The sequence below is a fragment of the Lepisosteus platostomus genome, chromosome 9, assembly GCF_059453375.1.
Source record: "Lepisosteus platostomus isolate fLepPlt1 chromosome 9, fLepPlt1.hap1, whole genome shotgun sequence".
Taxonomy (NCBI): Eukaryota; Metazoa; Chordata; class Actinopteri; order Semionotiformes; family Lepisosteidae; genus Lepisosteus; species Lepisosteus platostomus.
Genome location: NC_142619.1, coordinates 19,409,756 through 19,423,858, shown reverse-complemented (window position 1 = coordinate 19,423,858; position 14,103 = coordinate 19,409,756). Strand labels below are relative to the sequence as shown.

At 34.7% G+C, this 14,103-nt stretch overlaps 1 protein-coding gene across 7 annotated transcripts in view; it reads left to right on the top strand.

The window, feature by feature from the left end:
* frmd4a (FERM domain containing 4A) overlaps positions 1-14,103 on the top strand; it is a 283,776-nt gene that overhangs the window by 131,757 nt on the left and 137,916 nt on the right. Inside the window, exon 1 of one of the 7 annotated variants that reach the window (XM_088647136.1) lies at positions 1,377-1,751. The exons of 5 other annotated variants lie outside the window; for them this stretch is intronic. In XM_088647136.1, the coding sequence (XP_088503262.1) occupies positions 1,659-1,751 (93 nt within the window). In that variant the 5' untranslated portion in view covers positions 1,377-1,658. Of the gene's footprint in view, positions 1-1,376; positions 1,752-14,103 lie in introns of those variants that run through there. One more of the 7 variants, XM_088647129.1, reaches the window with a different exon arrangement.

Here is a 14,103-nt window from a genome sequence, read left to right as displayed (position 1 = left end):
CCATAAGAAAGTGCTGTACTTTAAAAAATATTTTTTTAATTTCCTGGCCTCTACAGCTGTGTAAAGGAAGCAAAACCTGGGCTTGTTCCTTTGAAATCCAAACCCTAAAATCTTACTTTTATAAGGCTCAAAGGGTAATTAACCTATGGGAACAAATCTTATGTCAGCAATATAACAGGACATATAACAATACACATAATTGCTTTAGAATATTGAAGTAATTATATTGTTAATAAAATGTGAGAGCAGATGGATAACACCCTCTGTAATCTAAGAAGCTCTTTAATTATACTTTAAGGAAACCATTGGCTGGATAAGTTATTCATCCATGATTAAACGTTCGCATAAGGATTTTGTGTCAGAAGACATCTGGCCTTCAGGATACAAAGCATCACTCTTCATTTCAAATACCTTAAATTATATTATCAAAGCCCCTCCCCAGTGCTTAAATAAGCTATCGGAGTATGATGATTGTTTTTGCATTTGTTTTTTTATAATTGTTCCAGTTTGATTTTGTGATGATCAACAAACCTTTCGAAGTTAGATGCGATATTATTTGTGTACTGTATGTAAAGAGTAAAGCTAATTACTGTATTTTTGACAGAAAAGATGTGTCACATGTTCTTGACATAGTCGCGTGCTGATTGGCTTTGCCAATAGTTATCACCAGAATCGATTAGAAAGCTGTCCTGTGAGACTTCCTCATTCAAGTGTTCAGGAATGTCTTTTATAAACTCCCACCTTGCTTATGTTTTAGATTCTTGTTTTGCTGCATGTTGGCTGCTCAGAAATCCAGTGAAACCTTTGAACAATGAAGCAGGTCACTTACAAAATACTAGTAGTTTAGAGCACATTAATAACTATCAATTGTGGGCAGTTTGTGCGTTACGAGATCAAAGAGGTCACCTGCAACATTCAGAATAATTAAATACTTGGATCATTTGGTTTTGAGGGTCACACGGTTATCTCTGTTCTGTAAAACAATTAATGGTGTCCACGGTATGTGAAACATGCTGGGTAATGGCTGTGCCAGCCAGCTTCTGACGAAAAAAGATTTGACACAATTCAAGAGAGTAATCTTGTGTGCTATTTTCCCTTACGGTATATACTCCAGACAGACAGTGGTGAAAGCTGGATGGGGTATTTAAGTTAATCCTTATACCAGATGGCAAAACATCAAAGATTCTTTTTGAGGTGCTACACATGTTCTACTGTACAGCAAACCAGGAGAAATGGACCCCCCCCCAGGGTCATGTGACTTGATGTATAATAACTCTCATGCCGTCAGATTAGTCCACTGACCTGGTTAAAATCTACAGCAAACGAGAAGTGAGGTTGACATTTTTGGAACACTCTCCCCAGAAGCTGAATTTTCTGCCACTGCATGCACATCAGCAGAAGACCCGCTGTGCTGGGCTGCAGCTGAGAGAAGGAAAAGCCCTCACTCACTTACACACAGAAAAAGATCTCAGTACAGCTCAGAAAGTGTTGTTTAAAACTAGGTTTCTTTCCAGTAGACATCATCATGATTCACACAGTCTGACTGGAAAGCCCTGTCTTGCTGTTTGGCATTAGATGAATCTATAGTAGTACAGTTGCTAGAGAGCTGAGGCAACACACACACACACAGATACACACGTTTCCTCCAGTGTTGCACAATGGTGGTGCAGGCGGCTGTCACTCCAAGTAGAACCCGGAGACTTTTATTGAAATTGCCGTACGGGACTCTTAGACGAAGCAGTGGAGAAAGGGTAAGATATTTCTTTATCTCAGTTTCTCTGTGTCTTGCAGTCTGGAGCTCCAGCCCAGATTAAAAGGGCTTCCTTTTTCTCTAATCCTTGAGCACACTATGAAGCTGTCAAATGAAACATCAGGGTTCTACTAAGGTTTAAATCTCTATCTGCATAGTGCCAACAATGCAGATACCTATGGCTGTTTTACAAAAGATGCAGCTCTTCTGTCAACTTTAAATGCTTGTTTTTTCTCTTATTGAAGGTAAAGAGTGACTTTCAAACTGTGCAGTAAGATACAAATAATGAATAGACTGTCAGAATGTATTCAGAAATGTGCCTAATGAGAAAACTGAGCTGAGCTTTTAAACTGTCAGTGCATTTATTCCATTAAACATTTATAAGAAATATTTGATTTGCTGTATATTTTAAGGTTAGCATCGGTACCTTACAGTATAAAAGGGTGAATAGAGGACCTGTTCTGAAATGCAGTGTCATGGGGTAAATACAGTAACAACCATGTAAGATCTCTGTTTTGGTGTATATTTTTGTAAGTTTTATAGAACTGTTGCAGAAATCAAAGATCACTTGGATTAATGATGAAAAGCAGGACTAGATAAGGTGATAGTGTCCTAAATTCAGAACGGGATTTATCTGTTATGACAGTATCATACATGTGCTTCTGATAATCTATGTGTGCAATTCAGGTACAATACCGTATGTTTGTTTTATTATTGTTTTTTTTAAGGTAGTTGATTTACATGGGATCAAAAAGACAAGAAAGGGGTACCAGTATAATGGTAAACCACATCACAGCAGAAATGTATAAGTCTTGGTTCTGAGTGTGAACTTGAGTTTTTTGAAAAAGTCAGATATGATTTAGACTTACTGGTATTGATCAATTTGTGACAATAATCATAAAACATGCTCATAAGGAGGGTCCTTTCAGAATAGTAAAGTGAAGGGGAACCCCTAGTGAAGAAAATAGCTTTATTTTTTGTTGTAAGTTTTTTATGATATGAAAACATTATTTTGCAACAGCCATGAATATTACTAGCATATCCATCTATCTGTGCTAGTTATACTCTTGATCACTACATTTTAAATTGAAGTAATCTGCACTTAACAGAAATGTAAAGTATTGATGAAGTGCATTCATCTCCAGTGTAAATTCTTCAGACAAGTCGGCAAAAATCTTTTAGTAGAAAGTTCTTGACTATATTATGATATACTGTAGTCTCTACTCAAAAATCGTACTTTTTCCTGATAATGTCAGAATTCTTCTGCCTCATCTCTCTCATATTAAAGTCCTCATTTACATTTTATAATTACTTCTTTCATGGAAATGTGAATGTTATTTAGCATAACAGCAATTACTGTCTTTACCAAAGAGTAAGATTTCCTAAGTTCATTTTTTTGCATGGGGAGAAAGCTTTTAAGATGACGGTTTTATGATACTCATTTCATGCTGGTTATTCATTTTATATTTATACAACACAAAGGATAACATTCGTAACAAATATCTGTTTCATAGTTGGATTTTTATTTCTATGATCTTGCCTGATACAAACTACTTTTGCACCTACTGTGCTCTACAGGTATGTGTGGATACTGTTTTATTTTATAGATTGATCTGACAACAGATTGAGCTGACAACTGAGCAAGTTGTTCTGCCCTTCAATGATTACCCAACATCTGTTTGGAATATAGCAATGTTCATTATGTAATGGGATACTGGTCAATTTAATTTCCTGAGTCAACATACACGCTATTGATTGTGCACTTACACAGATATATTGTAACACATTACATGACATAAGAGCATTGACTGGCTGCTTATATTGATGAAAATGATGTTTGCATAGTAGTTTTCCTGGAGAGTACACTATTTAATTCTTCTTGTTAAAACAAACAACAGAAATACAGGACTGAAATTATTACAAAAAAAGTGTAGCATACAAATAACTACAAAATTAGATATTGATTAATTTGTGTTTTTTTCCATTCTATCATTTTTGCAAAAAGATGTGTTGGTCATTAAAGGTATCTATAAGTACCAAATTGATTTTAAGGAATACTGTAAAAGGCATTTATATTTCATCTTGATGTGACCTTCTATTTTAACTTTTTTAGTGTTATGAAATGTGATCAGAGAGATGTGAAACGTGACTATGTGTATTCTCTTTCAGTCATTTTGGGGATAGATGCATCAACTTCCTTTTGTTTTGCTTTGTAATATAAGAAAGAAAATACATCTCTACAATATACAGGTATATGCACATACAGTATATACAGTACAAGATCTTATGAGTGAAACATCAATGAATTCGTGTAAAAAATATCTAAGTTAGGATTTTGACAGTTTCTTAGTTCTGTTACTGTGGTCTCATTGATTTTTCAAAGTTTATGCACTTGTCCTCCTTTGATTCATATAAAACGTAGTGCTTTTGTGCAAGTACTTTGACATTACTGAAAAGTGATTAAAATAGTTGTCAAGATGAAATAAACACTGGAGGCTGTGTTCATAAAAACATATATCTTGCATTTATGAAGTAGAAAATACAGATTTCAAATATTTCAAACTAAAAACTAAGAAACATATACAGGTATTAGTATCCTGAAAGATTTGTGTCACTTTCCAACATATGTTTGTTGTGCTGTCTTGGAAGGAAAATAATAAGTGTCAACATTAAAGTAAAACTTTTATGAAAATGGACCAATATGAAGTGTAACAGGATTCACAATAAACCTCAATGTGACTCATACTCTGAGTTGGAATAATAAATACCTTTGCAATGTGATAAACTTTGAAAGTGCAAAATGCCACAGCATCAAAATTCTTTCTGCAACTGCTCACTGGCTGTTGTATCTCCATGACTTTGGGGTGTTTAAATTATTTTTCTTACACTGTTTTAATGTAATAGATAAAATTTGTATTACTCCTAGACAGGAGTTTTAACCTCTCACATTTGTGGCAGATCGACCACCATCTCACATATTTATATATAAAAAAATGTGTTCTAATAAGTATAGTTGCCTTCTGATTGAGAGTCATAAAGGCAACTCTTTTTGGTATACCTATTTTATTTTGTGAGATGTTTCAGTTAGTATAATGGTAACATTTTCTCAAATTAATTAAAAATATTTTTGATATAAGATTGTGAATTACACTATCTTCCATTAAGCACTTTGCTCTTGGAAGACAGTTGTTTCATATTGTGTGTGTCGTTGTACTCTGGACAGCTCCATCTGGAACATAAGATGTCTTAAGCTGCATCATGCATCCTATTAAAAGATAGCCATGTGAATAATGCATATGCTTCTGGAGCTGTTAGAAGGGTTATTGAAGATTTCATTGTGTTTCATTTTTCTGTGTAATCTTTCTTGCATGATGCTCTTGTCACAACAGTTGTGACACACTAGGCAGTAACTAGAGATTTTCCGTTTTGCTTCCATGAAAGACGATCACTTTGATTTTTTTTTTCTTTTAAAATTCTTTTGTACATGTGACTTCCAAAGCTGAGTGTATGGGCGCTTGGAGAGGTTCTCCTTGAAGATGAATGTCAGTCTCCCCCACAGTCAGCAGAATGAGGTGGACTTCCCTGTGATCATATCCACATGATGCATAATGGTTTAGCCACCCAGCTGTTACATCCACACTAATCTTAAAGGCAATGTTCACTCTGTGACAGAAAACAGAAAATCCATTTCTTATTTTCCTTGAATTTTACTGTCTAATGATGACATACAGTACCAGGGGCATTTTATTTTCTGAACAAAGTCTTTTTCATGTGGTTGTGGATTTGGTTTTCATGTAGTGGCCATGGAAGTGTAATGTGTGTGCGTGTTTTTTCATTGGGGGGGGTTGATTGCTTCGACGTAATTTTTATATAAAGGTTGAATGCACCCCCTCAGGCATGCATTTCAAGTACAGCAATGTCATAGCAGACAAGGCAGAAACAAGTCTAAACAGGGAGGCACAGAAAAAACGCAGAACACAGGGAAGAATCTGCAGTTAAAGTGGGTGGGCTCCTCTGTTTTGGTAATACTAGGAAAATGCTGTCTAGTTAGCAATGCCTGATTTTCACGAGCAACATATTTGTTATATATTTTTTCTGATTTACACATCAATTTCGCAATACCATTAAATGTGTACTGATGATTTCATGTTTTAGTATAAAGTGTTGAGAAATAAATATCAGATAAATTGTGGTAATAAATGAGTCTGGAACTGCTGTTGGTATTTGTGACAGAGTTGTACAAGTGTTTGCCTCATTAACTGTAAATAATGATGGCTGGGATTATTCTTTTCAGTCTGCTGGGATTTATTGCAGGCTCTGCAATGTTTATGAGGCACTGAAGCCTACATTTTAAGACGCGAACCACATTTCAAACTACAGATGGGCAAAGATGTACTGTAGATTAGATTTCCTCCCACTATTTTCTGTTTCATTTGCCATCAGAACAAACGCAAATTTAAAATTCCCTTTCCTGTTTTAGAATAGTAATTGATATTTTGTGTGAAATCCCATTATCAATAATTTTTTTCAAAAGCTCTGAGAGCGTGAAATTAAATCAAGTTGCTTGAAAGAATCTAATTACTGCCTGTTTCTGTAAAACAGAATAAAATCCGAAAATATCTGGAAAATTCTTGTTTTGGCCTCTTACTACAATAAGTATTATCATTCGGTATGTGTCTTGTCCTATAGCACAAGTACTAATTGGCACTCATTAAATTTAAACTTCAATTTGCCTCCAATTAAAGTCAAGGGCAAGTTTAAATTATGCCCACTGAAGGTTGAATGCAATAGTCCAATCGTAGTTCATTAATGTGGTTAAAACAATCATTTCTATCCTCTGATCAGATGAAAGAGACCCTTTTTGATGCTTTTGAGGTTCAGAAACATGCCACAGAGGGGTCTAAATTTATTCAGCTGTTATTTATATACAAAAGGCTGTTTATGTACTGTACTTATGCAACACTACAACTGATTTATCTCCTTTTTAAGTGTTTGAAATTTGCTCCAGCTTTCTTTTTTTGTTTTGTCAAGGGAAGTGCAAAATATACAGAACTCTCCTGTTCATTTAAAAGGAACATTTCAAAAACCTAGTAAGTAAATTAAAGTAATATATATTATAAACAATCAGAATAGTCTGAAGGGAATAAACATATATTTGAAGATTTGATCATGAACCCTTTCTCCTTCAAAACACACCTCAGGAGTGATCTCAATGCACTACTGTCAGAATATTCTCCAGCAAATTGATTAGTTTAGTCTTATCAGTGTGAGCCATCAAGATCCAATGTCTTTCAGCTGATATGTTTTAGCCTGTGGCCTGGGGCTACTGTCACTCCAAACGCATTAATTGTAACTCATTATGTTACCGTATATGGTTTACGTCAAAACTTAAAAAAAACTTAATTCCCAATGAATGTCAAAGTCATGTGTAGACATTAAAGTGTAACTTTGAAATAAGTTCATTTTTGCAATTTAATCACACCAAATTTTCTCTGCTTAAGATTCATTCAAATCTTTCATGAAACCTCCAGTTTGTTCAATTTTGAATTTGAACATGACAGACAAGGAGTAACAAATGTGCAACATTTAACATATGATTACGTAAACCATTTTGTTAAATTCATAAGACTATTTAAAAGCCCCACTACTAAAGAACGTTATTGATACCAAAACAGAACAAAAATGACCACTTGGATATTAAGTTTTAAAAAAATGTTTTCTTTAAATGAATGAATACATTAGAAATTCAATAGAAATGCTGTTTTGTTGAGCACTGGGCTGGACCTGTCATTTTATTAAAATCATCAAAAGCCTCCTGGTGCCTTTGGGGATGTATGCTTTGAAATAGGAGCACTTTGAAAAAAGTTTCACAGGCTGTCTTGCCATCAGCTGCTTGGGACAGAGGCTCTGAAACATATTTACTCTGAAAGGAGACTCTTTTCCCCGAAGCAGTGGTGAGAGGTGGTGAGAGGGTTTGTTATTGGAGAGCTCCCTCCTACCATTTCTTAGACAAGCTTTGACGTTTTTTCTTAAATGCCTAAGTATCTGTTAGCAGATTCATGAAATCAGATTTTTATTTTCACTCTGGTGAAGCTGGCATGTAAGCTATCCATATTAATTCAGGTTGTTTTTTTTTGTCATTGTGGCTGGAGCTCTTTTTTTACGAAGTAGTTTTATTTTTTACTTATGCACCCATCACTGAAACTATTACAATTTCTCTAGGGTTCTTTTTGCACATTAAATGATGAAATAAATGTTACGTTCCTTCCCAGAAATTGCCCCAGTGCAGATTTGGGGTTTCCTGCCTAGTGACAGGAAACAAAAACCCTGAAATATCCCAGAACATTTGAATTCTTTGTCTGCCATGGATGAGAACACTGGGTTGTGTGTTTCACTTACGGGTGACAGAAAAGGCTCGCGCTCTTTCAGATGAAGACTACTATAGAATGAGTCATAGTTAAACTGGGATGTAAAGGCTCTATTCATTGCTCCATTATTTGTTTTCCAAGAGTTCAAATAGAGCTATTTCCTATGAAATTGTGATATTGTGAAACAGAGCCAACCATTTTTTCGGCCCATGTTGTTTCCTCTTTCTTAGCACTGTTGTGGGTCTATGTGCTTTATTTTAATCCTCATAGTAAAGAAGAGGGCCATATAATTAGTCTAAATGTTATATAAGACAACAGCAAAATATGGGGTTATTTGAACTTTGAAATGTACTAAAATAAAGTACTAAAATTTTGCTCCATTGTGCTGGCAGGTTTTAGTCCTTGCGTGTTGTAGAACCCCTTCATTTTGTATTAAAAAAAAATTACAGAAAAGAAAACAGAGATTTAAATCAAAATCCAGAAATTCTCCATAATCGATTAGAAAAATTATTTTTTTTGGTTTCTTTTGCATGGAGGTGAAAAGTAGCTAGATTAGCATATGGCTGATAAGGGGATTTTTGTTCCTTAAAATAGCATCATGTTATACACAGTAACACATAGCCCATTTGGTAGTTTGCGGTTTATTGATCCAAAGATCTCATGGTTAGCTTGTTCCATACTCTTATAACCCCTTATGAAAAAAATGACAATTTTAATGCACTTACATATGGTTTCCACTTGTATCTTCTAGTTTGTTAATCACTGTTGATTGTAAAGATGTCTACTAGATTGATTTTATCAATTAATTTGAACATGTATTGTAAACTTTGTGTTTTCTTTCTCTTTTTTTAATCGTGGAATAAACCTATTATTTGTTCCTTTGCAGCCTACGCATGCTGACGCAGCTACCCATCTAATTTACTAACTTTACCAGAATCAGGATTCTTGTGGTAATCCACAAGTTACATCACCTCAATCTGAGTATTTATCCCTTACTTTTTGTTGTCTATTTAATAATTCTCCATCTTAATGCATGCATTTTTATGAATTGCCTGTAATTTTAGAATGAATACTGTATTTAAATAGAAACTTTATCAAAAGACTTCCCTAAATCTACAGAAAATACATGATGCACTGTATGCTCTGTGTGAATCATTTCTTTATTGTTTGTTCAAAGAACTCTAACAAGTTCATCAGGCAAGACCTGCCTTTTAGGAATTCATGTTGACTCTTTCCTAGATTGTTATTTCTATAAAGTATAGTTGATCCTCTAGTTTAGTACTAGTAATTGTTTACATAACCTTACATGAAATAGAAATCAGGCTTATTGGTTTATAATTACTCAGGTCAGTTTTGTGTAGTCCCCTATTGGTGTTGGATAGGTCATGGATGGGCACTATATTGGCAATTTTCCAGTCAGTGGGTACTACCCCTGTCTTGTGATACTATTGGAAGAGTTGTGTCAGTGGCTTCTGAAAAAAACAGTTCTCATTTTCTTGCATAAAATTAGTAAGATATCATCTGTCTCTGGGGCTATTTATCTTGAGTGCTTCTAGTTCCCAGACTTTGTCCTCTGCCTCTCCTATGTTAAGACTATTTAATAATTTTCCTTCCATTGCCTGAGGCTTGTTGCAGACGTCGCCCTTAGTGAACACTGATGTAATTTAGTACATCAGCCACTTCTCTTTTCATTTTCTATTTTTTTCTCAGATACTTTTACTTATTCCTTAATGGTTCTTTTTGTTGTACTGAAATTACTATTTATTGTGTCTTCCACTGCAATATTCCTTTCCATCTCTACTTTGCCCTTTCTAACTAAAATGTCCTTTTTATTTTGTGCTTGTATTTCATTGTATTTTTAAGCATGTATATTTTATTAAGCATGTATTAGCAGTGCAATAGTCTTTGACATGGTAACATAGTCATGTTACAATATACATTACGTTATACATAGTAGTGCAAGCATATTATACACAATAATTGAAGCATGTTATATACACAATAACGTAAATAGGTAATAAACAGTAATACAAGCATGTAACAGAAGCAGTAATGCACTTCTTGTAGGATTTTCTTCCTTTTCCCTTCTGTCTTCTTAAAGTATACCAAATGAAGGATAACAGTGAAGAGCATGACTTAGATTTAAAGGGTGAAGAAAGAAAAGGTGACATAATGATGAGGGGTTTTGGAAGGAAGCTGAGAGCAACCTGTCATGATGCATTTTTGTCATGTGGTGATATTTAAGTTCTCTACAGCCTCAGGTATTAAAAAAGTAACAAAAGGAAGCTGTAATAAAATTCAAATGCCACCAAATATCAATTGATATCTCACAAAACCAAAGCTGCTACTGAATCAAACATGTTTGTTTCAAGACCTCCAGAAGACAAAACACACCATATAGCAAGCTGATAAATAATGTTTTCCAGATACATGTTAAACCAGATACACACCTCTGGTGGTGAGCTTGTACTTTGAAACATAAACATTTATATATCATATCTGATATTATTGATATATCAATGATATCATTATGAAAGTGTCTGGCACTTAAAAAAGCCCATTTATTCTGTTCACTAGTACACAGACAATTTGAAAATATCTTACGTATATTAGTCAGAACTCAGAGAAATTGCCTTTGTTGCAGCATTGTTACAGTACTAGGATCTGCGTCTTTAGAAGCTTTTTAACTTTTAGTTTACTTAAAAATTTTTAAAAAACCTCGGTGTGAATCATGTGTGAATCTTAGTAAGACCTGAAGTAGCTGTAACAAATACGTTTTCAATTCTAACAGAACATGCAAACATGCTTCAGTTAGATTATTTTACAGATGATGTAGGAAAGCGGGTTTGTTAAATAACTGCTTAATGCTTTCGAATGAGATTGTGACCTTTCAGCTATTTAGATTGCTCTGGTTTCAAATTAGTTTCAAAGCTTTGGTTTCAAATAGCATCTGCTTTTCTGCACCCATCAATGTACTGTAACAATCAGAAGTTAATTTCACACTGAAAAGCAATAGAAAAGAGTAAACACAACATTTCTGCTTGGAGCTTTGAGAGTATTCATGAGAAAATAAGATAAGATGGACAAAAAGAAGATAATAAGGCAGAAATTCGAAGGACTGGTGATATTGGAGGAGGTATGGAAATCAGCACCCTGTAAATAATTAGGAGATGGTACAACAATGGTTTGGAGAGGAAGTGTCAGACAATATTATTTCAGTTACCCAATGTAAATAACATAATGTATGTATAGTGTATTAATACAAGCGTGGTGCCTTCTGTTTGATCATTCTATATATGTGTGTGTTGTTGGAAATGTATTTACAGATAATATGGTGCTCCCATTGCAGTAAAAAATGCTTCATGTTCATTAGGTGATCAGCAGTACAATGTTGGTGGGCTTGGAATAAATAAAGTTCTAGCTGAAGTGAAGTAAAATGGAGGTCCTTTACAGGGTGGACTTGGGGTGTTGAATTCACAGCATGAACAGTGTTTTAGGGTGAAATGAGGGCGGGTTTGAGATACAGTACTTCTGGGTGTGGGTGTTCCTCTAGGGTTTTATGTTTTTAGTTCAGATGAGGCTGTATTAATTGTGTGTGAAGGATAGACCATTGTCCTTAAAAACAGAAACAACAGAGTGATGGTAGATACATTAATAGTGACTTTAAGCAATAGTTGAAAGATGGTGAAGTAGAAATAAATGTAGTTCATTGCTGAAGCAGGATGCAGCTCCAGCACAGTTGTGAATGTAATGCTTGTAAAGTTGAGGAATGTATAGGACAAGCAGAAAATGTTCTTCTACCCAGCCAACAAAGATATTAGCATACTGTAGATCAGTCCTAAGATTATACCATTGGTACTGGTAGTAGAAAAGATTGATAGAAAAGGCACTCAGGGTGAGTATATATTGTGGTCTGATAAAGATGTAAACTGGGAGATCCTGTACTGTACATTTGTTGAAGGTATGTCCGAGAGCTTAAAGGGAACCATGGTGTGGAGAGATATGATGCCCATGATGAAGATAAAGCATTCTGGTTCCTGAAATCTTACAATTGTGATTACGGTTTAGTGTCCTTTATTTATAAATCAACAAGCATTACTATTTTTAACCTATGAGGAAATACAGTAGCATTTCTCAATAAATATGAATAGAAGTGTTGTTGAGCAGTTACAGGGAGACATGATTGAGAATCCAAATGTGTCGGAATTCTGGGTCTAAAAATGCCTGTGGGTGTTCAACAATAATATTGTTGGCCTCTGAATCAAATTTCCATTTTGGATAAACAGAGAAGTTATGTACACAAACTCCTTTTGGCAGTAGATGGATGGATCTTGTGAAAGAGGCTAACATGCAGAAGAGTTAGTAATGTGACTTGAAGTTTCAGCCATATACAGTACTGTACAGGTCAGAGCAATGAAGTTCAAAGACCTCTCCACAGTGATAGTCCACCATTATGCCTCTCCCAATCACAATGACGCTGACCTCTCAGTCTGTGTTCTTTCACAGGGATCCAGAGACTCATGTGCTAGAAATATATCAGAAGCCAAAATAATTATTACTCTTGGTACACACAAGCCACCAGCCCTGAGCTATTAACTATTCTCATTTTCATTTTCACAGTTCATTTACAGATTGCTGGCTTTTGTACCTCCCACTGCAATCAATCTCACATTCTCACATTTCCTCTTAATTATGCCTCTTTTACCCATCCTTATCCATTCTCACCTATTCTGACATTCACTTGCCCCATCTCACCTCTCCCTCATACAGTATCTCTGCTCTTCCTCTGTCCTGTACAGAAGAAGAAACAGGTCTGTGGTCTTTCTGTAATCTTCTGTAATCTGTCTGTGCTACTGACAATCTGTTGCCAGAACTCTAGGTTTTTTTTATTTGCATTCAATATATAATTCTTTATATTTATTAAAAGTTCAAATGCAATTTTTTTAAGGTATTGCATTTTGAGATACTATTTCCAAACACCATTCCTGCTGAAAATAAATGTTCAAAATCCACTCTCAGTGGTTTCTACAGGAAAGCAAAGAGACAGAGGAGTGCTATAGGGTTCTGGGAGTTGTTAGGTGCTGCCAGACGATACAAGTTGTACTCTGCCTAATATTGGTGAAACCATAGACTGTTTTGTACAGTATATCTCTCTCAGTGAGATTTAACCGGGAAAATGACACTTGGCTATAATTCTAAAACCCTGTATAACTAGTGTGAGAAACTACTATACAGTGTCTCAAGATGAAAACACTTCCTAATTTGACCATATATACTGTACACTTATGTAACATTATTTGGTGGATTTTAGTTTAAGATTCAAAGCTTTATTTTATGCAGGCTTTTCTTTTTCAATAGCTGTATGTATACCACTGCTTTTGCAATAGGGATTTATTTATGTGAAGCCATCCGGCTCTTTCACAAGGCACTTTTAAAATTAATAGAATGAATTGTCTTCAGGTGCCTAAAGGCTTTGCCAATCATAAATATACACATGATGTCTGTATCAGTTGAACAAAAAAATGTATTTTTCATTATTTTTAACTTAAATTTCAACTAGGTTTTGCAGTTGAAATAGAGAAATACAGAATGGAGTGTGCTCATTATATCATATTTAAATATATGATTAAATAAATGACAATTTAATTTATGATTTAATTAGATTGTATTCATTTTTTGATCATTCTTTTTAAAGAATTCATTCCTTTCAGAGGTTGTTAAAATAAAATACTAGACTTCTGCACTGGAAAACTTTCACACCAGGTCACTGAATTCCATGAACTTTCCCAGGGTTCTATGAGGAACTTATATACACAGAGCCCTGGGAACATCTTTAAATACCAAATATTTGCACGTTCCCTAAAAGACACTCGGCAGCAGTAGCATTTCTGCAAATGTTAATAATGTACAGCCACTACTCACAAAGAATATAATTCAGAAAAACTGTATTGCACCCTAAAATACCTTGATTACCTGCAATTATAT